At 37.3% G+C, this 25,580-nt stretch overlaps 1 protein-coding gene across 5 annotated transcripts in view; it reads left to right on the forward strand.

Moving 5' to 3' along the window:
* The window catches only part of CDH7 (cadherin 7), a 123,462-nt gene that overhangs the window by 64,425 nt on the left and 33,457 nt on the right, over positions 1-25,580 (forward strand). For all 5 annotated transcript variants that reach the window (XM_045456946.1, XM_045456943.1, XM_045456945.1 and 2 more), the window contains 3 exons: positions 3,271-3,438; positions 6,062-6,249; positions 21,633-21,886. In XM_045456946.1, the coding sequence (XP_045312902.1) occupies positions 3,271-3,438; positions 6,062-6,249; positions 21,633-21,886 (610 nt within the window). The remainder of the gene's footprint in view (positions 1-3,270; positions 3,439-6,061; positions 6,250-21,632; positions 21,887-25,580) is intronic.

Here is a 25,580-nt window from a genome sequence, read left to right on the forward strand (position 1 = left end):
CATGGTAAAAGAATATGCTTTAAAAAAACCAAAAATCATCAGTGGCTGGTAGGCAGAGAATCATCTGAAAATTTATTCCCAGACTCAAAAGCCAGAGAGATGTTCAGCAGTAATGAGGATAAATTTATGTTTCCTATGCCCAGTACTTTTTGTGACCATGGATTATAAACAAATGAAAAGTTCTGGGTGATTGGGTCAGACGATGCATCTATAGAAAACTGATTATTTCAGGAAGCTTAACATCTGAGCTCATCTCTCTTTTGAAGAGCTACAGGATATATTCTCATCATAAGGGGCTTAAAATGACTGATTGTTGAAATTAATAATATTGTTGTCTTCCATGAAAATCTCACGGAGCTACAGGGATCTGGTTAGAAAAGACTAGCCTTTACGACTTCAGAGTTACAGGGTGAACAATTTGCCGTATGTGTGTGTCCCTAATATATAGCAAGGTGCAAATCAACTCCAATGTATGAGAATTCTTTTCCAAATGTAGACACAATTTTACTTAAAAGTAAAAAGCCAGCAAAAGTCATCGAACTGGAAATATATTTTGAATGTCCTGATGTAAATTCATTTCTCTCCCAATTATTCCAGTCTTGTCAAAAATATGCTTAATATTTGAGGTATTTGGAAATTACCTTTACTACCTGGATTACTCTGCAAACGTTGCGATGATTTTTGCTTTAGAAAAGTGCTATTTATAGGATTACATGTAAAGAAACAATTAGAGGTGTGAAAAATCAGTGAATAACTTTGAATACCAGACTTTCTTAATAGTGCTATATTTCCTTACAAACATAATGCCACCAAGCAAAACCATGAAAGGATACAGTGTTCTCCTTGTTGAGTAGTTGAGATATTAAGGGCTCTCTCCACAACATAATAAAGGTGCGAGGACAAAAGTTCACTCGTACCTATTGATATTAGAAGGAAAAATAAGAGATGCGTAGAAATTAAAAAAAAAAAAGAATGGGAAATGATTCTAAACATAACTCATTAATATTTTGTCATCTAATGATACACACTTAATGCTCCAGTATTCAAGATGGCCAATCCTCAATTTATTTAGAAGAAAAAAACATGTTAGAAATAAATCAAGGATGATTAACATGAGAAACATAAGAAAGGAAAACAAAATGAAGAGGTTTAAGTCCCAGAACGCTTAGGCAAAGATTATTTATGCTCATTATTACTGAGATTAGTGCTCACTGTTTTATGAATTGGGGTAACAGAAGTATTGAAGAACAAATATATAATATTCATAGAACTGTGATGACACCAAGAAAAATATGTATTAGACACTTACCAACTGAACCAAATGACTGTTTCCTTCGATTTTCATGTCTCTTGGATATGTCATATATTAAACACAAGCAGTATGTAGAGAGCCAAAGACTTCAGTGAAGGAGTCACTTAAAGAGACCTTGTATTGCTGTGTTTGTAGCAAAGGTGCCCAATAAAAGAAAGTGGTTAACGTTTAAAAACAAAACAAAACTGCCCAACTCAAAGAAGTGTAATCTAAGCACTTAAAATATGGATGTGCTGTTGATGTGTGTATGTGGCGGGGGGGGGGGGGGGTATTTGCTATCTAGTGCTCAGACTAAACAAAAGTATGGTTACTTAAGATAGTTTGAGTGCTGTTTAACTTAGAATCTTGGAACTGATAACAAATTGCTTAACTTTTAACTATACTATCGAAAAGTTTTTCTCCTCTGTTTCCTATGCTTAGAACAGTTACCATACTGTAGAATATCGTAAAGTATAGGGCAGGCCTAGTTTAGTGTCACCTAGGCTTATACTTCGTGCTAAAATATAACACAAACTGTATATGAAATATAACATATATTATATATAAAATGTAACACGGCATTATTACATGTGTACGTTGAATTAGCAGCCTTTAAACTATTTAAATTGGCAGCCCTGAAAAAGTTATAAATTTGGAGAATATAACTTTTTGTGTTAGCCATGAGGAAAGAAAGAACCTTCATCCCAATTTAAAGAGCTGTTTTCAGTTATTTTTTTTCCAAAGAACCATCCTCCATCAAGCAACTTGGTATGAGAAGTGCAGAGTACTAGAGTTTCTCTTTGTCAGGTCTGAATCAGTGAGGATTTAAATTCTGACTTCCCCCTAAAAGGTAGATTCTGTTTAATAAAATACATTAGACATCTTTCAAGCTATGGTCCTACGTGGATTAGTAAGACAGTCTGTTGGAAACGATGAAACTGCAAGAAATCTTAAAGATGACCTCATATTGCGAGTTTCAAGGTCTATATAGATCGTTTTTAAATAGGTTTTTTGTTGATATCACCTTTGTGTACATGTACTAAGTATGTTAGGTATATAACACACATATAATTTATATATTTACATATACATGATTAAACTAAATTCCACCCCAGAATTAAATATTATTGCCTAACATACCTATGCAATAATTAAATAGTTATTAATATAAAACAACCAGTTCAGTGCAACAATGATTATCCTGTCAAGTTTCTCCATTGAGTATCATGAAACTCTGGAATCAATTTCTCATACATCTGAAGCCTTAAGGGTGATCAGTATTCAATGCAACTGATTAGAAGCAAATAACAACAAAACACATGAATGTTTTCAGTGTTGCTGATTTATATTAACATAGTTGTTCTCATCTTTGGTGCTTTGTCAGATCTTTCAGTATTGCATAAGATCATCCTGCATCATAACCACATCCACAAACATAGCCATAGGTTGAAATGGTGTTTTTGTTAATAAATGTAAATCATTCTCATTTTTTTCTCTGTAGACTATTTCAGTTGTGTTGCTCAAAGAGAGGTGGTAGGAACCATAGCTGAAAGGTTTTTGGTGATTTCATGTCACCTGTGAATGAAGTTGTTGGAGAGCGTGAAAGAGAAGAAAAGGAGAGTTTCGTGACCATGTTCCTATATGGGGAACTGCCCATCATTGTAGATAAGGACTTCATGTTATTTATTTATAAGTTGGTATTTCCTGAACCATATTTTCATAAAATCTAAACATCATCTCTCTCTCTCTCTCCAGTATCTAGAAGCCCTGCTTGTCCATGTTATAGCATTCTCTATGTTTTGTAATATTGTATATAATTATTATACCCCCTGGTCTTTAATATGCGTTAAGATTATTTAAAATAAGCAAAACAACAAAAGGCAACAACTCAAGAGCAACTTGCTACCTCTGTCAGTGTTCTTCGCCAGTATAAATGCAATGATTCATGATGCGTTTTACTGGGATTTGAAATTTTACAGGAGTCATCAAGACCGCCCTTCCAAACATGGATAGAGAGGCTAAAGACCAGTATTTGCTTGTTATTCAGGCAAAGGATATGGTTGGTCAAAATGGAGGACTCTCAGGAACTACGTCAGTCACCGTGACCCTAACTGATGTCAACGATAACCCACCTCGCTTTCCTCGAAGTAAGCTGGTTTGTTAAATGTTCCAAGTCCCCTAATTTTCCTTGCCAGTCTATACAAATGTCTCTCAAAGGGAATTTTTCCAAATGCTTTTCAAACAAGTAATTATCTTATTACAGGGGCATGGTTTTAATTCAGAAGTGTGGAAATCCTATCTTTGTATTACTTCTGTCTTCAATATATTATGGTTTTTCTTTGGTTCACGTTTTTAATACCGGACAGTTATTAAGTTTGTTTATAGATTCATCTGTTCATTCTAAGATCTTCTTTGCACACATTCTGTAATTATGAGATTGTTGCCAATTAGTGACATTCAAATACATACATTCTGTACACTGACAGTATTGATTTATTTTTAAAGAGAAACATAGAAGAACATGCAGCATTTTCATTTTTTACTCTACACTTTTTTTTTTTACCACTTCATGCACATTAAACATTCCTACAGCAATTCGACCACCTCTTTCTTGTGCAAACGTTCAGTGTTTCAAAAGTCAGTTCAAAGAACCAGAAAACCATATGGCCTCAATTTAGTTTCTATGACCAAAGTGGCTTTTGACTCAGCCAAGGAAAAGGAAAAAAAAATCTAGGTAGATATGTCTTGATTATATAAAAGCATTTCATCTCAGTCTCTTTTAGTTTTTTTTTCTTTTTTTGTGTGTGTGCAGTATTTCTTTACAACGCTCAGGAAAATTAAGGAAATTGTATAGACTATAATATCTCTAAAATGTTTGTTCTATAGAAATGGGAAATTAAGCTCCCTTACAGATCTCAGAAACCAATAAACTCAAACAAGGAAGCTTTCTCTGTAAACATGAAGTTGCTGTATTTTCCAGCAAATATTCCATCTGTGGATGTTTCATTTTTATTTTACACATTTTTTATATTTATATTATTTACAACAGACATTTTAAATTTTTTTAATGTTTGTTTGTTTGTTTGTTTGTTTATTTATTTATTTATTTATTTATTTATTTATTTATTTATTTTTGAGAGAGAGACAGAGCATGAGGGGGAGAGGGACAGAGAGAGAGACACAGAATCAGAAGCAGGCTCCAGGCTCCAAGCTGTCAGCACAGAGCCCAATGCGGGGCTCAAACCCACGGACCATGAGATCATGACCTGAGCTGAAGTCGGATGCTCAACCGACTGAGCCACCCAGGCGCCCCTATACAACAGACGTTTTAATGCCTCCACACAAAATAAAGTGAAATTACTCGAAATTCAGCATTCATAAAAAATGAACTTACCCTTAATTGTGCCTTTGATACCTTATAATGGGAGAAGAGAGGAAGGTTTTGTAGAATAAACAAAACAATCATATAATTATATTGGGCTCACAATCAAATTAACTGTTCTTCTTTAAGCCTACAGTGATAAGAATTGATACTTAGAATTTGTGTTATTCCAGTTGTCATGATTGGATAAGACACAGTACAGGTTTTCTAGCTTACTCTAGATAGTCTCCTGCTCATTAAAGTGAGAGAAGGCAAGGAGGGAAGGCTCAGATTTTCCGGACTGCCTGTAGCTAATATTCTAACCTTGAAATTTCTGGATTTTACTAAGGTCTCTTACGGATGTGTGAAAGAGATCACTTGAAAGTCATCAGCATCTCTTGTCATTATTATTATTATTTTTTAATCAGTAACTTGTCACAAAATTTAGAAAATTTCCAACAATAGTAATTCTGAACTGAACATGTGGTCCCTTCATATGGATACATTTTCCTTTTTCAGTTCCTCTCGAAGAGAGTCTTTTCATAAGAAAGTGAAAATGCACCATGTTTAACAACCAGAAGGGAATGGAATAGGTGGAAAAAGCTGGAAAAAATAGAAGATCAGGAAAACTGTTTCTGAGGAGTTTTCTAGTTTCAAAGGGATGGTTCATGGTCATGGTCATCTGCTTCCCAAACTTTTTTTTTTTTTTTTTTTTGACTTTGAGGATGGTGAAGAGGAATTTTTACAAATGAAAGTTTGAAAAGCTTCTCTGTTTTTGCTTCTCTTTCCTTTTGTTTGAATAATATGGCCTCTGCTCTTGTACCGTTGTGTTCCAAATCACTTCTACATAAACCCACACAGATAATCCTTCCTGAAAAATCTATGAGCTAAAACAAGACCAATATTGTCTTTCATCAACTCCCTGGCCCAGTTTTCTGACACTTTCGTAGTAACAGACACTGTGATATAAATTCTAACAATAATTCATCGGTACTATTTAGGCCTGTATTTGCCCATTGGAAGCCTAAGCTATACAATTTTTGTTTTTAATATTTATAGTAATTATATTTTAATTATGTCGATTCACTGGTTATCTAGCAATCTTCTTAATTGTTTTAAATATATTTTATTATTAAAAGAAGCGTATTTCCCACCACTAGAAAAACAGGAATCGAGATTCTTCTCACACCTTTCCTCAGACTGTTTCTGCTGTTATATAGTGATTATCTAACCATCACCATGAGATTTCCCGAGTCTCTATGAAACTCGTCATTTATCTGATATTGCCTTAGCATCTTTTTTATGAACTATGAACACAAATTAAGCAAAGATGATGCAAAAGAACCAAATAGGTTTTATTGGTTAGCTTTTGTATAAAGCGTGTTCAATTCTTGATTTGAATTTCACAGGGTCTTACCAGTATAATGTCCCAGAATCATTGCCAGTGGCCTCTGTTGTGGCCAGAATCAAAGCAGCTGATGCAGATATAGGAGCTAATGCTGAAATGGAATACAAAATTGTGGATGGTGACGGATTAGGGATTTTCAAGATTTCTGTTGACAAAGATACACAGGAAGGAATCATTACTATACAGAAGGTAATATTTTCTTTATTCTTATTTTCTGGGAGGGTGACACCACAGAGCATACTAAGAACCATGTTTACTTTGATTGAAGAATGTATTAGACAAAATGAATGGCCATATGGAAATATTGTTATGTTATCTTTAGGAAGAAAGCTATGCGTTTACTTTTAGGTGTCAGAATCATAGAGAATCGCCAATGGCATTCGTAATCATGCCCTGCAAGTCTGTTCTCTAAGTAAGAGAATAGACTTACGGTAGTTCTGTGACCGTAAGGCCCACTGGCACATTAACTGCAAACTGTCAGCACAAAGCCTGCCACCAGGTTTGAACTCACAAACCATGAGATCATGACCTGAGCTGAAGTGAGAGGCTTAACCAACTGAGCCACCCAGGCTCCCCACAAATGTACTGTTTCAAATGTCCTAACGGAGAGGGGAAGATGTTTCTTTGTTGACTATTCCAGGAATGAAACCCTAAAATCAACCACAAGTCTTTGTGAGCAAACTAGACAAACACTCCATCTCTGTGAAAAAAAGTACAAACTTGGAAATAGCAACCAAAGTGTTGAAGACTTGCTACATTATCAGTTATTCCTTTTTAAAGTTTATGCTAATTGAAGTACTTAAAGAATTCATACAAACAGAGCATGAAAAGTTGTGAAGCCTATCATAATCCCCTAAGTATAAGTGCAGAGGAGATAGAAAATTATTATAATCCTAACTAAAGACTGTTTGTCATAGTATATTTAAATTAGCTCCCAACACTGATTAGATATGGGAGAAAATGAGCTGTTTACTCCCTTTGCTCTGTATAGACATGATCTTTGACAACTGTTAAATTAAAAAAAAAAAAAAAGGGAGAAAGGAATTATTACAGAATATAGTCTTATTGTCTCAACTAAGTACTGAAAATTAAAACGTGAAAATCCCACCCCCCAAATAATGGAATTTTATGCCAGTCTGACAATCCAGGTGTATAACTCTGTAATTAACACTCCTGGATAATTAACACATGTCAATAAAGAAAGTTATATTTTAGTTGTTACCGGAAAACATATGTTTGATTTCAGGCCAATGGGCAAAACATTTCTGCAATTATTTCCAGTGGACAGCTGCTGTTTTAGCTCAGCTGGTGACAATCTGTGTAAAAAAGTTTTAATAACTAGGACAGGCCAACTGTTGGCAAAATGTTTTGTTGTCTAAAATAAAAGAAATGCAGTAAAGTACAGTGCTCCTCAGAGATTTCGAAGATTCAGCTGAAATATTCATCTGAAATCAGTCTGTTCATACTGAAAAATTTTTAATATATACTGAAATTATTTTTGTTGAACACGCGCATTTCATATAAATGCGAGCATATATCACTGAAAAACATATACACAAATATATATTTGATATTTATTGCAGTAATAAAATTATGTCCAATTTCTTAATATTTTTTGAAGTTTTAGAGAATTGTTAATTCTGGTCACAGTCAAATAGGATACTTTTTTTGTTTTCTTTTTTAAATTTAAAGCTCTGAAGTCATTCCTAACTTCTCTTCTTTCTCCTTTTTGAGCCATATTAGCTCTTGGCTGTAGGTTTATTTGTATTTTTCTGTTGCCTTTAGCACTATCCTAAGGTTGGTGATCATTACTCACTCCAAAACTATTTTAAAAGCTCCCGAGCTCACAACCTGTTTCTAGCTTCTCAAATCCATCTTTTGTTTAAATTGCTGTTCAAAATTCAAAACCACTCTATTAGTCCAACTAGATTGAAAACAATCTCCCTTATACTAAGGAAATAGGAGAGAGTGATGCGACAAAGTGATAGGAGGCAGTAAAATAATCATTAAAGAGGTTATATATTTAGAAATTCCAAAGAATTCATTGAAGGATTTTTAGAATTAACAAGAGCTTTCAATATAAGAGCTACAGTAGTCAATTTCAGTGAAATTGGCGTCTGTATTTCATTCCAGGTAAAATGCTACCAGAAGTTCCTCACAGGGTGTACAGTGAGCAAAAACCTGTATGAGTCCCATAAATTCAGTATTCTTTCTGTACTAGAGAGTAGTGAAATCATCTGTGAAATCCAGAATGGATTTTTGAAACTGAGTCACGAGAGCATTCTTACTAAAACCGGGAAATTCTGAAAGAAGACAAAGGAAGCATTCTTCCGTTGTTCTTAGACTATTTTAACATTTTCATTTAGAAAAACAATAGAATGCTATGGGGAATCCATAAAAATGACCCTTTTTGTGATAGGTTTTTTAGTCTTTCCTAACTATAGGAAAACATTTACAACCAGGTGCTGCTAGGATTTGATGTATGTATTTATTCTGATGATTGTGAACACCTCTAAAGATTATTTCACATTTGGACAACCGAGTCCCATTGTCTCCATTCAGATAGTCATTTCTCTTGGAATTAGGTTATTTTGTACCTGTGAACCGTGCTTCATAATCACCTGAACTTGTTTTCTCTCGACTCTGTAGTATAATAAAACTTCAGTTATTTGTTTTTTCATAAACAATGCACTGTCATGATTACAGTGGGATTTATTCCAGTTTGAGAAGATTGTTGTCATATTTTGAGACATTTACATATGTTACACTTTGCACAGAGTGAACTTAAGAGCAGAGAGCGAAGAATAGGAAAACTGTCTTTTTAAAGAAAATACATTAGTAAAAGAGAAATATGAACAGAACTGTGGAAGATTACTTTAAGTTATGCTATTATTGCCCCCTGTCTTGTATAAAAAAAGTTTATAAATAGGACCAAATAGGCAGAATCCACAAGGCTAAAGGTTTTTGTAGGTATTGCCACAGAATTAGTTTTCCGCAACTTAAATATTCCCTCTATACATTAGGAATAAACATGATTACATAGTTTAAGTGTTGTTTAAAAATTATGACAAAAATACAGTGATTCACAGTTAAAGTGCCGTACAAGCTGGTTCTTTGGCCGTTTATGAATGATTTAATGATAACCTTGGCGAGCAGTTATACAGGGCTTCAAAATTCACAAAGTGTCAACATAAATATCCCTCCATGTGAGTGAACACTGTTTTTTTTCCCCACTTAGAAGTTCTTCTGCTTGCAGTCTCATATCCTAATTTACAGGGGGTGTCCTTTAGCTTTCTACTTTTCCTTTGAGATATGTCAGTCCTGTCTCTAATGTACTTCAGTTTGCAATGCAAGACCTCAGCAGGGGCTAGCGACGCAGTTTTGCTTTTCTAAAATTCATTACCATAGAGTCACAGTGCAGTAGAAAAGGATGTGTGTTCAAGACGCATTTCCTGTGAAGGACAAGTACACATTCCTCTCTGGCCAACAGATGGTGTTTGGTGGGTCACATGGTCACTGTCAAACAGCATATTTAAGCTGCTTCTGGCCGATTCTGTGCTATCTTCATAATGTCCTTATATTCGTACCTTAAGAAATTCAGAATGACGCCAAAGCCACGAAATAATAAAGCATTACTGTAGAAGGATCCGTAAGGTGGCCCGCACCCATCCACCGCTGGGGAGAAAGAGTTCAAATACGCAGTTTCCTTTGAACCTTCAACTCTGCCACAAGGATTTCTGAGCTCCCAGGTTTACCATCTTGTTATTGAAACGTGTCCTTTGTCGACTACTTGAAGTGCTGAGGGGCTAATCCCCAGAGTCAAGTTTGTATTTCAGCATTTCATACAAGGCTGTTGATGTATAGTGGAGGAAACTGACAACATTCACAATTCTTCTTTTTTCTTATTATTACATCTTTCTTTCAAGGATCCAATTCAATTAATCCCGCTGTGGAGGCACGTTCCTCAAAATGGAACAAAGATGTTTCCCTTATTTGACCGTGAAAGGAACAAATTTGGAATTAAAGGCTGACTGTCATAAGGTTAATACAGTAACTCTAGTTGACTTCTGAATTTCAGATTATATTTTCCAATTAATTCAACCCATTGTTACTGTATATATTTAAGTAGATCCTTCTGTCATTTTAATCATTATGCTCATGTGTGCATATGTATAGGCTCTCTGCTTATCAACGTATAAATTTACCTGTGTGTGAATAGCCAAGAGTAGAGATGAATTTAAGGTCTTAAAAAGGAAGTAAGAAATTGACAGTCTCTGAAGGAAGTTGATAGTAACGTACATGTCAACGCATGATAGTCTTGATCAAAGAGGCAAAGGCCATGTTCGCTTGGGAGTATTTTCTGTTTGCTTTGATTTTTTACAGTTATCAGAGCAATGTTCTTGGAATATATGTATGTCAAAGACATTTTTCAGTGAGTCCATCACTATTTTTTTTTTTTTTTTTTTGCTTAGTATAAACAAGTCACAGATAATGTACAAATTTTTCCTTTACTTCTGTCTTTTTTTCCACGGTGTGTTGTTTCCTAAATTAGCTTCAGTGGGTAGGCTTCCAAGAAAGAGATATTTAAGAAAGAGATAAGAAAGGATTTAGTGATTGTGTAAGAAAATTGGAGAGAGAATTTAAGGAGAAAACTAATGTTTCTAGCATGAGTAACTGGGTAAGTGTGTCCTTGAATAGGGGTGTGCAAATGATTAATATGGTTTGGTATACACGTGAAGTGCCTATGATATCTGGATAATAATGTCTAGGAGGTTATGAATAAGGATTTGCAGCTTAAGGCAGAGGCCTGGAGTACAAACTTAGGTCTGGGAGGCATTACCATATGCTGCATGACAATTACAATTAAAAGGACACTGGGGAATTCCCTAAAGCATGTATGGAAAGTAAGGGAAAGAGGTGCCTGGCTGATCTCAGGGTTGTGAGTTCAAGTCCCACAGTGGGCATAGAGCTTAGTTAAAAAAATAAATGAATCAAGTGAGGGAAAGAATGCTTTAGACACTGGTGAAACTGAAAACTTTAAGTTAGAAGGACAGAGAAGAATTCAAAAAAGGGAAATTGTTTTATTCTTCCAGCATTAAGGTATTTGCAGAGAGTTTAAAAATAAGTAGTCAAAAGCAAATTAAATACATATATATACACATATATATACACATATATGTATATGTATATACGTATACATATGTATACGTATATACGTATGTATTAGGTTCACTGCTGTTAGCACAGAGCCTACTTCAGATAGATCCTCTGTCCTCCTCTCTCTGTCCCTCCCTTGCTCGAGCTCTGTCTCAAAAATAAACCTTAAAAAAAGTATACACACACACACACACACACACACACACACACACACACGCGCACAGAAAAGTAATTGCATATATTATCAATAGAGGAGGGAACTGATGGAGCCTGGAATCTATTTTAGGTGATAAAGACAGAATATAACCAATCAGGAAATGATTGGAAGAGTCAAGGGCCTGGAATTCAAAGAGATCGCATGTCTAGACGTGACCCCCTCCCACCATTTCATTTGGTCATTTCAAGGCTAGTTTGGTTCACTTTTACTGGCTATGCTGCCATCACCTGCCACAAACTGAAGCCACCAACTTTTATTCTGTGTCTCTCCACAACTGTGTCAGCCATCCATTGCGACTTAACCAATTACCCCCCAAGTGGACTACTTTAAACAACAGTTTTTCTTTAGGTCATGACTTTGTGGGTGAGCAATTTGGTGGGGGTTTAGCAGAGTGATTTTTCTGCTGGTCTTAAGTAGGCTCATCTAAGTGGTGAGCTCCTGGTCAGCTTGGTGGCTTCTCCATGGAGGTGGGTGTCTGTCTGCTGGGACAACAAGAGGGGCAGTGTGGCTCACATCATCCAACAGCTAACCTGGATTTATTCCAAGAACGGCAAGAACAGAAGCTGCAGGGACTCGCGACGCCGATGTCTAGAATTGGCTCATCGCTGCTGCCACATTATATTCATCAGAGCAACACAGGCCAGTCCAGATTTGAGCAGTGAGTGGGAAACACACACATGTACACACGCACACGAAAAGAAAGGAGCTATAAACATTGTGGACACTGGGAAAGTAGAAAAAAGATGTTGAGTCCCAGCTGTGCTCCAGAGAGACTCAGCTCAAAAAATCTTCACGGTACACATAGAAGGAATGGTGGAAGTAAGAATCTCAGGTCAGCTGACGTCTACTCTCGCCTTCTCTCCTGTGTCAGCTTTACTCACAAAACAATTGTGTGGATCAAAATAAATCAGTATTTGCCACCGTTTGGTAAAGGCTCCCAGGAAAACACGAGCTAAACTGCCTTTGGGTCATAATCTGGGTTCAGCTTGCCTGAAAATGCGTGAGACCCTTCTGTAGGGCGTCCCTTGGTATCCTCAGTCGTGCATGCTGGGAAATAGAGACCTCTGCCTGGGCTGTTGTGTGAACCAGGTGTTAGATGCTGGGCAGGAATGTAGGCTTTTGCAAAGGCTTGTTTCCTGTTTACTGCTTATGAAAATCAAAACAGTCTAGTAAATTCACAGTAGGAGGTTCTGGTACACAGAACCCTGTGCCTTCCCAGAGAGATCTCTACATCCTAATCTCCGGAACATGTGAATAGTTTATATTACAAAAGGAATTTTGCAGATGGGATTAAATGAAGGAACTCAGGTTGGGGAGATTATCCTGGATTATCTCCTTGGGCTCAATGTAATCACAAGGTCTTTATATGAGGGATGCAGGGAGAGTCAGAGTCAGAAAAGAGATGTGATAACAGAACCAGAGAAAGAAGTGATACGTTTTAAAGATGGAAGAAGGCGGGCGTAGGGGGGGAGGCGCCTGCACCTGGGTGGCTCAGTCTGTGAAGCGTCAGACTTTGGCTCAGGTCATGATCTCACCGTTGTGGGTTCGAGCCCACGTCGGGCTCTGTGCTGACAGCTCAGAGCCTGGAGCCTGCTTCGGATTCTGGGTCTCCCTCTCTCTCTGCCCCTCCCCGAGGCCTTGAGAAGGAACACATCCCCTGCCAATACCTTGATTTAGACTTCTGCACTCCAAAGTGGTAAAACAATACTTTGATGTTTTTTAAGCTGCTAAATTTATGGTGGTTTGTTACTGCAGTAGTAGGAAATTAACACATATGTCAAATGGAGCATTTCTGTGAGTGGAAAAGCTAATCCAGACAATAACATAAAAGAGAAAGCAAGACATTAACTAGGCCTGGATAAGAATCTGGATAATTCCTGATTTAGGCATTCTGTGCTCAAGTTGAAATAATGTACAATGGCAGTGCACATTTTGGTGATAACAGCCCTCAATGTCTCTCACTCGAATCTCACCCACCCCCCAGTATGGACTGCTTGTTTCAAGTCAGTTTTATAGGATTTCTCCCACTTTCTTCCTTTTGTCATCATCCTGAGATTAACTCCTACTACTTTTGTTTGTTTGTTTTAGATGATCTGATTTATACTTCCAATTCATTCTGATTTTCTTTCTTAGTCTGTGGGAACAAAGACACTGGAGCCACCCTGTGTGATTAGGAGCAAGAAAGTCAATCTGTCTTGACTCAGTTCTAGATTTGTTAAAAAGATCTGTTAGGAGCTGTATTATCTTGTGAGAATCAATGATGTTAATAATACTGTTAAACACTTAGCATGATAACTTGCATATGGTAAGGCTATATAAATGTGTTGTATTTTAATTTTTTTTATTATTTTATAAATTATTTTTTAGAGAGAGCATGAGTGCAGGAAAGAGGCAGAGGGAGGGAGGGGGGAGAGAGAGAGAGAGAGAGAGAGAGAGAGAGAGAGAGAAAATCTTAATTAGGCTCCACACTCAGAGCAGAGCCTGACATGGGACTCGATCCCACGACGCTGGGATCATGATCTGAGCCAAAATCAACCAACTGAGCTATCAGGGCGCCCCATCAATGTGTATGGTTAATGGGGAATACATCGAGCAGCTTACAGTTCTACCTCTTTGTGGATTAGTTCAACTAAAAATCTGAAATGTATGTGCATTTAACTGATTGTCTCAGATTTTTTTAAGTTACAAAATGGAGATGTGTTATGATGCCTGCTTGAATTATCTCTTTTTTTTCATATCAAGATTAAGAGATGTTAATTTAATTACTCATAGAAGTCAAAAGACACCTGTGTGGCTAGATAATGGAGATAGTTACTCCCGATATGTATATCTTTACTTTATTCCTAATGGGTTGACATAACTTAATGTTTCGGGCTTAAACATTTCTGCAGTTATTCGTAAGATCTTTGGTGGGGTACCAATTTACCTATAGAGTACCAAAAATTTTCTGTGTAGTAATAATAGTATATTAGCAAAATGTGAATATTTGTATCAAGTACCTGATACAGAGCTGCGTTAAAGTATAATTTTTTGAAAAGTTAATAATTCTCCGAGAAACATAAACTGGACATGGTGGTGTCTCATAATCTTTTTTGCTTAGTCTAAATTTGCTTATACATATTTTGTGACGTTTCAGATTATTTGTCCTTAAATATTTTTAATGCATCAACATAATGCATCCAAATATAGAATCATATAACAATTTGAAACCTGTGTTTCCCTTCTCTTATACTCTATAAAAAAAAAAAAAGTACTCTATTGTCCAAATCTGAACATAGGTTTTATGATTCACAAAAGTTTTCAAGGCAAATAAAACCTTCAGAAGATGCTAAAATCACTTGCACCTGTCAGCAAAAATTGCACTGGACAAATTTAAACAGCTTAAGACAGACTTCAAGGATATTGCAGTAGGAGAAGGAGACCATAATTCAGTCTAAACTCAAGTCAGAGGAGGGCGCCTGTGTGGCTCAGTAGGTTGAGTGTCCGACTCTTGATTTCGGCTCAGGTCATGATCTCAGTCTTGAGATTGAGTCCCACGCTGAGCATGGTGCCTGCTTGAGATTCTCTCTCTCCCTCTGCCTTCCTCCCACTCCCATGCACACTTACTTTATCTCGCTCTCTAAAAAAAAATTTTTTTAATAATAATAAACTCAAGTCAGGTGAGAAAGAGGGCTACCGAGTTAGGATTTAGTATCTACGAAGAGAGATAACGACATTTGTCTGTCCTGATTGGCTTTACCCAAAAGAAAAGTAGATTTTCTTGTACCTTTATGACAGGGGGTATTTTTATAACTTGGAGTAAGGCTTAGACTGAAGGTTGGCTCCTACCCTCCACAGCAGCCAGCAGCTAGAGGCTCTGTCTTCCTTGATAATGACATTTCAAAGAGATGGCTCCCCATTTCTTGAGGAAGACATTTCTGGGCTGTAAAAATGGCAAGATTTTTTTTTTTTAATTTACCTCTCAAAGGGGCAGAGAATGGGCTTATGATATAAGCTGTCTAAGAAAAGGGCTGTCAGGGGCCAAAGTCAGGAAGAAGCCTACCTAAATTTAGGCAAGTGGGAAACATGAAGGCCTCCTTGGGCACAACCCAAGAAAGGGTGAAAATAAAGGCAATAATGCAGTTGCGCATGATAAAGGTGTGTTTTGCTTTTGAAAAGTACTTGGGGGGAGTAACTTTAGAACTCTTATTGTGTTTAAAAGCTATTTAAATTTATCCTTGCTGAGAGATCTTTTTCAAGGTTGTGGGTCATTTTTAAGGTTTTGGACAGTAGGTTTATTTGAAATCATTGTAAAGGGAAAATTGTGAGTGGGGTTATTTTTCCATACGTATGGCCTCATTTAGGCCCACTTACTAAAGGGAGACAAACGATTTCTATTGGTTTGATCAACAAGTAGGGAGGAAATTGGATGCAAAACAATATGCTTTGATCCAAAAGACAGCTGGAATCTCCAGAGAAAGAAGTGTTTTACAAATGACAATCTTCGTGCTTTTGCACAAAATCAACATTAAATATAAGACACTAAATATATAGACAGGGGGACACACACACACACACACACACACGCTCTAATCAGCTCTTATGGGACCACTCCATGTTTAGAAGAACAGAAAGAGAACAATCTGCAAAGGAAGAGGTTAACTTTGGGGGGTGCCTTGGTGGCTCAGTTGGTAAAGTGTCCCACTCTCGATTTCAGCTCCGGTCGTGATCTCATGAAACATGAGATGTCATGAGATCGTGAAGCCCTGCGTCAGCACAGCCTGGTTGGGATCCTCTCTCCCTCTCGCTCTGCCCCTCTCCTCTGCACGCATTGGTGTGTGCATGCACACGTTCTCTCTCTCAAAATAAATGAATATTTTTAAAATATTTTTTAATGTTTATTTATTTTTGGGGAGAGAGACAGAGTGTGAGTGGGGGAGGGGCAGAGACACAGAATCCAAAGCAGGCTCCGGGCTCTGAGCTGTCAGCACAGAGCCCGACACGGGACTCGAACCCACGAACCACGAGATCGTGAGCTGAGCCGAAATCAGATGCTCAACCGACCGAGCCACCCAGGCACCCCAATAAATATTTTTTAAAAAGAAGAGTTTAATATGGATCAATTCCTAAACATCAACTTCTGCATTGCTCAAAAGAACAAGAGCTAAAAGGAGGCTGTTGAGCTTAATGAGAGCACCTTTGGCTATAGACCAGTAGCCAAGCTATATGGGGAAAGAAGAATGTAGTGCGGTGATTTTGTTAAATGAATTCATGATTATGTTTTAACTTAGGTTCTACTATTAAAAATGCTAAGGGGCGCCTGGGTGGCTCAGTCGGTTAAGCGTCCGACTTCGGCTCAGGTCATGATCTCACGGTTCGTGGGTTCAAGCCCCGCGTCGGGCTCTGGGCTGACAGCTCAGAGTCTGGGCCCTGCTTCGGATTCTGTGTCTCCCTCTGTCTGCCACTCCACTGCCTGCACTCTGTCTCGTGCATCGTCTCAAAAATAAACAAACATTTAAAAAAAAAAAAATGCTAAAAATGGCAGGGGGAACTATGGAGACCCCACTCTATATGATGTATTTTTTAAAAATCCAAGCCACCATATTATAAAGTGACTTTACTGCCGGTGTAGGTGTCATGGGGGGTGTCCTCTTCCAGAAGAGGAAGGCATGGTCTTAACTTTCATTGGATTTGCTCATAATCTAGCAGGAAATAATGGCACTAAGAATGATAATGACCAAGTGAATATTTGTACAGCGATTACTCAGTGTTGGGCAGTGTTCTACGTATTTTAAAGCAAGGAATACTTTATAGCAAACCTGTGAGGTCGGCGACGTAGGCAGGTGCCTAAATTTGATAATGCCATACAATACGAAGCCCTAATTGCTCTTCGAGCCTGCTTTTTGTAGCAGGAAGGGAATAGGTGGTGGGTGGACGTGGCCTTGAGTTCACATCATGTGCCTGCCCTTCTACACATGTAACTCTACACTTCCATTGTAACTCTCTGCTGTTTGGTTTTCACATCAATTAATAATACTAGCCTTGCATGGTTTCAATGTACGTTACAAATGTGTATAAAACTTCTTGTTCATGGTTAGCCTTCAACATAAGGTTTGTTATGTGTTAGGTGCGGGGATTCTGGGAACACTCATAAAAGGTGATCACGAGTATCCTTGAGATTTCAATAAGAGAAACGGAAGACAAAATTATGTGGGAAAGAAGGGCCAGCAGGCGATACGAACTGGAAGACGAAGTGTGATGCTCGTAGTGAATAGTTCATTTTAATTGTAGTAAAAAGGATGGGAGAAAGAAGGGTGAGCATCTAGTCTGGAAAAATAAGCTTATTCTGTTGGGCTCCCTAGATCAGGGGTTGACAAACAACTGCCTGTCTGCTATTGTACAGCTCCAGAGCCCAGGGTGGTTTTGTGTTTTTAAAATGATGGAGAAATTGGGAAAGACGGATGTTGTGTGATACGTGAAGGTTATATAAAATGTAAATTTCATTGCCTGCAAATGAAGCGTTGTTGGCTCACGGCCACACTAATTCATTTGCAGGGGGCAGAGAATGCATACCCTGCAAAGCCTAATTATTTAGTATTATTTCCTTACAGGAAAAAGGTTGTTCACCTCTGCCGCAGTTATATTGCTTAGTTTTTAATTACGCTTTTTATTTTCATTCCAGTATAGTTAACACGTAATATAGTGTCATATTAGTTTCAGGTGTACAGCCGGCTGATGGGACAGTTCCACACATTCGTCCGTGCTTGTCAAGATGAGTGCACTTTTCAAGCCTTCATCCCCTTCGCCAGTGTCACCACCCCCACCCCACCTCCACTCTGCTAACCATCAGTTTGTTCTCTGCAATTTTTTTCTTTTTAATCCTGAAGTTTCTCATCTCTGATGGCAAAAACAAACAAACAAAAAACAGCCCTATTTTATAGTCTAGGAAATAAGATACCCAATAAGCTGCTTCTTTCTTTTGGTGTCTCTGACATACGGGTCACTTGACAGATGAAAGGACAGCTTCTACAGGTCCCAGATATGTCTCTATGACATCACTGGTTTGGGTCTACGTGATTTCCATTTGAACTCAGGTTCTCATTAATCCCACATCTTGCTTGCTATTGTGGGCGACAGCATGAACAGTGTTTTGGTTTGATTTCCAGTGACATATGGTCTCCAGTGATATGTAGCTTCTAATATCGAACATAATCTCTTCAGACATTACCTTCATCTCCTTCCTTTTACTTTGCCTTTCCTCACCTGTTGCTTTAACATTTCTTTCCCCAAGTAAAACCCTGTTCGTTAAATCTAATAGTTACGGAATATGTTGCTTATATACAAATCAATAAGAAAAAGAAATAGGAATCAAAATTCTGTTGCAAAAGCTTTTTCTTCTATGTGTTTAACAACTCTGTTACCCCACACCTTTCTTTGAAAAGTATTGTCTGGCTTATTCTGATTTGCTCTGAAAATCATTTTGTGTTGCAATTCTTTTGTCTGTAATCTTGATTCATAGCCTTTCATATGAATTCTTTTATTGCTCTATTTTCATAATAGCTCTCAGGCAACCAATCATCATGTGTGATACTGTGTTTCATTATGATTCAGTGGCATCCAGATGTCTGTATCCCATGTTGTTGCCTTTTAGACAGATTTAAAAAAAAGTTGCTATAAAATAATTGCATTCATTTGTGTGGTAGATTTTAAATTATTGTTTCATATATCAGTCACACTTTTACTTGAATACAGAAATACTTGTTACCCCTTTGGATAAACCTGAATGAATATCTTAAAAGTTGTGGTTTTGAATTGATTTAAAAGGAGATGATAAACAGGATTTTTAAAACACATTCTACATACACAGATACATATTATATAAAAATAAGATGCCTCTCATCATTTGTCAGTTTTATAAGTAATAGAAGCACAAAGTAAACAGGTTAATATCTGAGCTGTTTGTGCGTATGTTTACAGTCTCTAAGTAAATGCATTTAGGTACATATTTTTTTTTTTTTATTCTCAGCAGTACCCAAATTAAATAGTGGATTATATGTATGGTGACAAGACCGTGTTAATGCAAAGATCAGGCTTCTTACAAGAGGGTTTGCATCACAATTACCCAGTGAGCCTTTTGAAAATGCGTATGGTTGGGCTTCACCCTGGATCTGCTGAATCAAAATTTTCATTGAAGGAGCCACACGTCTGTCAGAAAATTCCTCTGGGTAGTCCTAATTCTCACATTTGATTGAGAACTATCGAGCCAGAAATATTTTTAGGTAATAGACAAAAAAGGTAGCCTCGTAAAAATATCACTGAATTTGCTAATAAGGACTTGTTTAGAGCACTGTCATGTGCCCCTGAATTTTCATATGAAACTTCAGAAAAAATTAAAACTGCATTTTCCTGTAGCAATTCTAAGAAGGTTTTTTTTTTCCTGTGGTAGAATACCAATATACCTAATTGTTCCTTCCCCTCACCCCCTACTTTGGCCATCGGGATTCTCTGTGGCCAAGTGTCCTGGCTATCTGTGATCTAGTTGTTTTCTAATCCAACAAGAATTTATTGAGCCCCTTCTATGTACTGAATTCATAATAGGCACTGGGAATGCTAGTAATTAACAAAACAGTCTGGAGCTTACAGTCAATTGGATGAGACCGATGTGAGGCCAGTAAATAGTTCAGTAAGTTCTCCTTTATCTAGATATTGTAAACCTATTTTGAGAATTGATCTATATATTTTTTTTCTCGGTATTAACCAGAGATGAGCCATGGAATCTTTTCATGTAATATATGTCTGCAAATACACATGAATATTTGTATATTTTGTACGTACATGGGTTTATGTGTGTATGTGTATTATGTTTTATCTAAGCGTGTGTAGATGTATATGTATGTATATATATTCTGTACATCATGTATACATATATGTGTATATATATACTTTCAGTGTGTGTTTATATGTGCATCTCCTAATTTATATTTATATGACTACATTTTTTTTTTTTTAGTATCACACCTTTTGGGATGGGTTGGAATGTATGCATACCTTCATGTATGTAACACTTGTATGTTACATACATACATGTATGTATGTAACATACAAGTGTTACATACATACATACATGTATGTAACATGTGTCCACGTACATAATAGATGAAGTTGGATTATAATTCGCAACATTACGTTTTTGCCCCTTTTCATAATACTTTTCTTGTGACATAACCATTAAGTAAAAACAAGAGTTATATGTGTCACGTGTTATATTTCATACCATGTCTTTACTTTTTTACACCATTATTTTTGTCTTATTGAATGTAAGTGATATTTGGGGACAGCTTTTCAGTGGTGAGATTGAGATTGAAAGTCATTAAACTCTGAGGCTCTGTATCCCTTGAAGAAAGAGCATTTTATTGTCACAAACAACTTCAGCATGTTGTGTGCAGCATTCTTTTTTTTTTTTTTTTCCCCCACAGATGGTGCGTTTCTAGGACAGCATTTAATTGCCCTTACAACTTTTTAAAGCTACCAAATGGTTTAACTTGGGTCACTATTTTTGAGGAACGTGTTAGCATGTTAATCCTCTAGGAAAGTTACAGAATGGAGATTCTGGAATATAACTCTCCACCATCAAATACAGAGACACAGTGTGCACTGGTAGAGGGATTGTGGAGAAAGAAACAATGCGTGCTTCGTCGAGAACTGGCTGTGTTTTCAGATGGCACAAATTCAACGTACCACCTATCCTGTGTGGCTGGCTCCCTTTGGAGCATCTATAAAAGCTCAGGACTGGAATGGAGTCCCTGAAATCAATAAAGATGACCTTTTAAATAATAAATTCAGTGGAAAGTTGTATTTTTCTTTCTTTTTAGTGTGCACCCCTGGATAGTGCAGCTAAATTACATGGTTGAAGAAAATTATATTGATATCCCTGTTGGAAAGATTTTTCAATCTTATCAGTTGTCTTTCAAATAATATTCAAAAGACTTGCATTTGCCAGCGGAGTGGATTAAGTTAGTTGAAAAGCACTTACCATTGTCTGTGAGCCAGAAAAGCAGCAAGGATTCTGACTGGCATTATTATTTATTATTTGTGAATGCTGATGGTGCATTTTCGTGGCGGAGTCCTTTCTATGCGTACTGACATTCATAAATGAAAAGGCTCTGCTTAGCTGACTATTTAATTGGTAATTTAATTTTCCTAATAACTTTCTTTACAGGACCTGGATTTTGAAGCCAAAACAAGTTACACACTCCGGATAGAAGCTGCAAACAAAGATGCCGACCCTCGCTTTCTGAGCTTGGGTCCATTCAGCGACACAACCACAGTGAAAATAATCGTGGAAGATGTGGATGAGCCCCCTGTGTTTTCCTCACCCTTGTACCCCATGGAGGTATCGGAGGCTACCCAAGTTGGGAATATCATTGGCACCGTCGCGGCTCATGACCCAGATTCTTCCAACAGCCCTGTGAGGTAAAAGCTCATTGCTCTCCTTTTATGCAATTTTACAAGAGTGTGCTTTGCTCACAGTTCATGTCTCTACGTTACGATGCTTTTGGTTCATGGCAAATGAAGACCAGTTTTGTATATATATTGAGCCATAGAGGCAGAAGGAACCAGAATCAGAGCGGTGCAACATTTTACTAATTTAAAAATGTTTCACCTGATTATCCGGGGCCATTATTATGTAGCAATAATTTTTAGGCATCCATTATCATCCACAAGCCATAGCTGATGTTCCTATTGAACCAATTATCCTGAGCTCTTTCAAAGCAAACCATGTTCAAAGATGAAGTGATGCGTGTCCTTGTTATGGGATATATGCATATATTAGAAAACTAATTTTATAAAAAATTTAAATTAGGGATTGACTTTCAGTAGATCATTTTCTCATATTGGCCTGTTTGGTTAGCATGTATTTGTTTATTATTTCCACTTATAAAAAGTATAACTGGGGCGCCTGGGTGGCGCAGTCGGTTAAGCGTCCGACTTCAGCCAGGTCACGATCTCACGGTCCGTGAGTTCGAGCCCCGCGTCGCGCTCTGGGCTGATGGCTCAGAGCCTGGAGCCTGTTTCCGATTCTGTGTCTCCCTCTCTCTCTGCCCCTCCCCCGTTCATGCTCTGTCTCTCTCTGTCCCCAAAATAAATAAACGTTGAAAAAAAAAAAATTAAAAAAAAAAAAAAAAAGTATAACTGTATCTGTATCTAAGGACTGTTTTAAAGTGTTTTATCAATAGTCCTGTATCGAGACTAGACACACGGTTCTAAGCAACTGATCTCTTCGCAACTAACAAAATGATGATAGGTAAGCACGTCAAAATACCATGATATCCAATTTCACACTTTTTACGTAAAACTTACAACCTATGATCTACATGTATGGTTTTGTGTATGCATGTGTTAGCATGTGTGTGCATACGATACATTATGTCTTTTTAGATAAATGTTATAAAGACAATATATTTGAAATTTCTTTGTATTGCATGTCTTAATGTGGGTTCACTAGTAAAGTTTTTCAATGTGACCTTTTGGATTTTGACTACAAAAACATAAAGGTATAAAGTACAAAAATCACTCAGTATTTTATATATATTCAACTAATAAGCTAACCACATTTAGATTTAACTGCTATCTGGCAATGGTGAGAGCTTTGAGCTAACTTCTGAGCTAAGTCTGGACATTGACTGTAAACTCTCATGAAAAATATCCGTAATTTAGACCATGATTATTGTTAAGAAAAGCTTATAATCTTTTACCTCCCTAAAATAATAAGCTAAAATAATAAGCTTATTTAGGGATATAGATATGGTAACACACACACACACACCCCACTCTCCTTTCCTTCTCTCTTGTCTGACATTAACATCATAGTCTAGTGAAGAATTTATTTAAAATAATTGTTCAAAAATGAAGTCAGACTTGGCATCCCCCTATCTATACAATAAAGTCAGGCTATGTGGACGGCTATATTATTTTGAACACAGTGATCACAAACTGTCTCTAGGAATATAATCTTCCGTGCAATAGAACATTCGGAAGTCGCAAATGTAGCAGGTAGAACACGCCTTCCCCTTCTGCCTAAAACAGTCCATCCTTCGTTGTCAAAACAGTTTCCTAACTTAAGCTCAGCTGCATCCACCAAATCCCGTTGACTTGCACACACTTGAACTTGGGTTTGCTATAGCATCACATCTCCTACTGACACATGTAAGTCTCCTTCCCTTAGGAACAGTCAGACGCAGCATGATTGTAGGCACAGATCAGCTACTCAGAACAGTCAGACTTCTGCTTAAACCATTCAATGGGAAGAAAGAGAATGCTTTCATGACGTTGGGGATGTAAAAAAAGAGACGCATATATATCACGATTCGGGACTTGAGTGAGAGGAGTCAAGGAAAATTGATAGATTGCATTGCGTTTTTATCTTGTTTCCTTCTTATTTTTCCTTTACTCGTTTGCTTGTATGTCATCCTGTTAAAGCCTCGCCACATAAATATTTTACTTTTTATAGTACTTTATTTGAAAAAAATGCAGTATTATAATTTGGGGAGGAATGAAGAGTAGGACTAGGAGGGTAGTGACCTGAGGTAGAGATGAAGTGACCTCCAGGTCTACTCCCTGAAGCACAGAGAGAGAAAGGGTCAGAAGATGAACTCTGTTGGTTTTGATGGTACAGATCTTTGTGGCTTTTGTCAATGAAAGAGGCTGGCCAGGAATTTATTTTTACCTCATTTGCTTTTTCTTAAGACTAATGAAGGTGGCCTGAAAGTTCAGCTTAGTGCTATCTTATATCAGTTTTTGAACACCTAAGTCTCACAACTAAAGAGGACCGCCTTTGTTCAAAGTGGACTAAAATGTTGTTGTGTGTATTTTTTTTTTTTGCTTTTGTAGAATTAATGTCGTTACTTAATATTTTTCAGAAAATTTTAACGTTTATTTCTGAGAGACAGAGTGTGAGCAGGGGAGGGGCAGAGAAAGAGGGAGACACAGAATCTGAAGCAGGATCCAGGCTCTGAGCTGTCAGCACAGAGCCTGACGCGGGTCCTGAATTCATGAACCGCAAGATCGTGACCTGAGCCAAAGTCAGATGCTAAACTGACTGGACCACGCAGGTGCCCCTGACTTAATATTTACCACTAGTATTTTTGAAGCATTTTTTACACTATTTTTTATAAGGTCAGTTCACATCCATAGCTGATTTTTTTTTTCTGGATCTGTCTTTCATATTCCTTTGTGATATCCACCTTTGAAAGGCCAGGCTCCTCCTATCAGATTCTACTTTGATGAATAGGTGTGCACTGATAGTCTTCTCTAGAAGACTAGTTCTCTTCTCAGCACTGATATTTGCTGAGTTACCTAGGGGATGCACTTAGTCTCCTAAGTTCCCATATACCCAGTAAAAAGGAAAAGTAAACCCTATCCCTGCCTTCTCCCATTCTTTGAAGATTAATAAAGGGAAAGTAACCAATGATTTCAAACTGAGAATCGTGACTTAAGCATTACAAAGCATTATCATGATACATTGCTATTATTACAGTTTGTTGTGTTTCCCTGCCATCTTTATTTCAAGGTCAATAAGCCAATGAAAGGAGACATACTTTACAGGCAACTGTACTGGCAGTCTGTAGTGAAGTTTATTTGGTATTCACGTAGGTTCTAGTACACAGACAATATTACATAGTTTAATGGACATGAACACGTGTTTGCATTGGGCGCTCAGGTACCTATCCAAGTGTAAGCCCTCCTTCAACAAATGCCACTCGTTGGGTAGATGTCAGTCTTCTGAGATCTTAGGAAAAGTGAATTTCCAGATTGAGTTAGAACCCGAAGCGTCTTGGAGTTGTGAACCTTGTGCTCACACCTTTAGAAATGGTGTGGTTCTTAGAGGAGTGGAAAAGTAGTTATTTGTTTTATTGTAACTGCTTGAAATGAGGCCGATAGTGTTTGAATTGTAAAACAGGATGGGAAACTGGATACTTCGCATTTAAATTTATTGACAGTTTTGTAGCATAATACTAAAATCTAGCATAGGCTACTTATATTTGGGATATTTACCAATATGTGGGGTATGAGACTAGAATTCTAGAAGGAAACACATTCACTTTCCTCCAGAAAGACAGAATTGAGAGCCTCGTCTCATATGATCTCTTCCTTGCTCAGCACTTTT

The sequence above is a fragment of the Leopardus geoffroyi genome, chromosome D3, assembly GCF_018350155.1.
Source record: "Leopardus geoffroyi isolate Oge1 chromosome D3, O.geoffroyi_Oge1_pat1.0, whole genome shotgun sequence".
NCBI lineage: Eukaryota > Metazoa > Chordata > Mammalia > Carnivora > Felidae > Leopardus > Leopardus geoffroyi.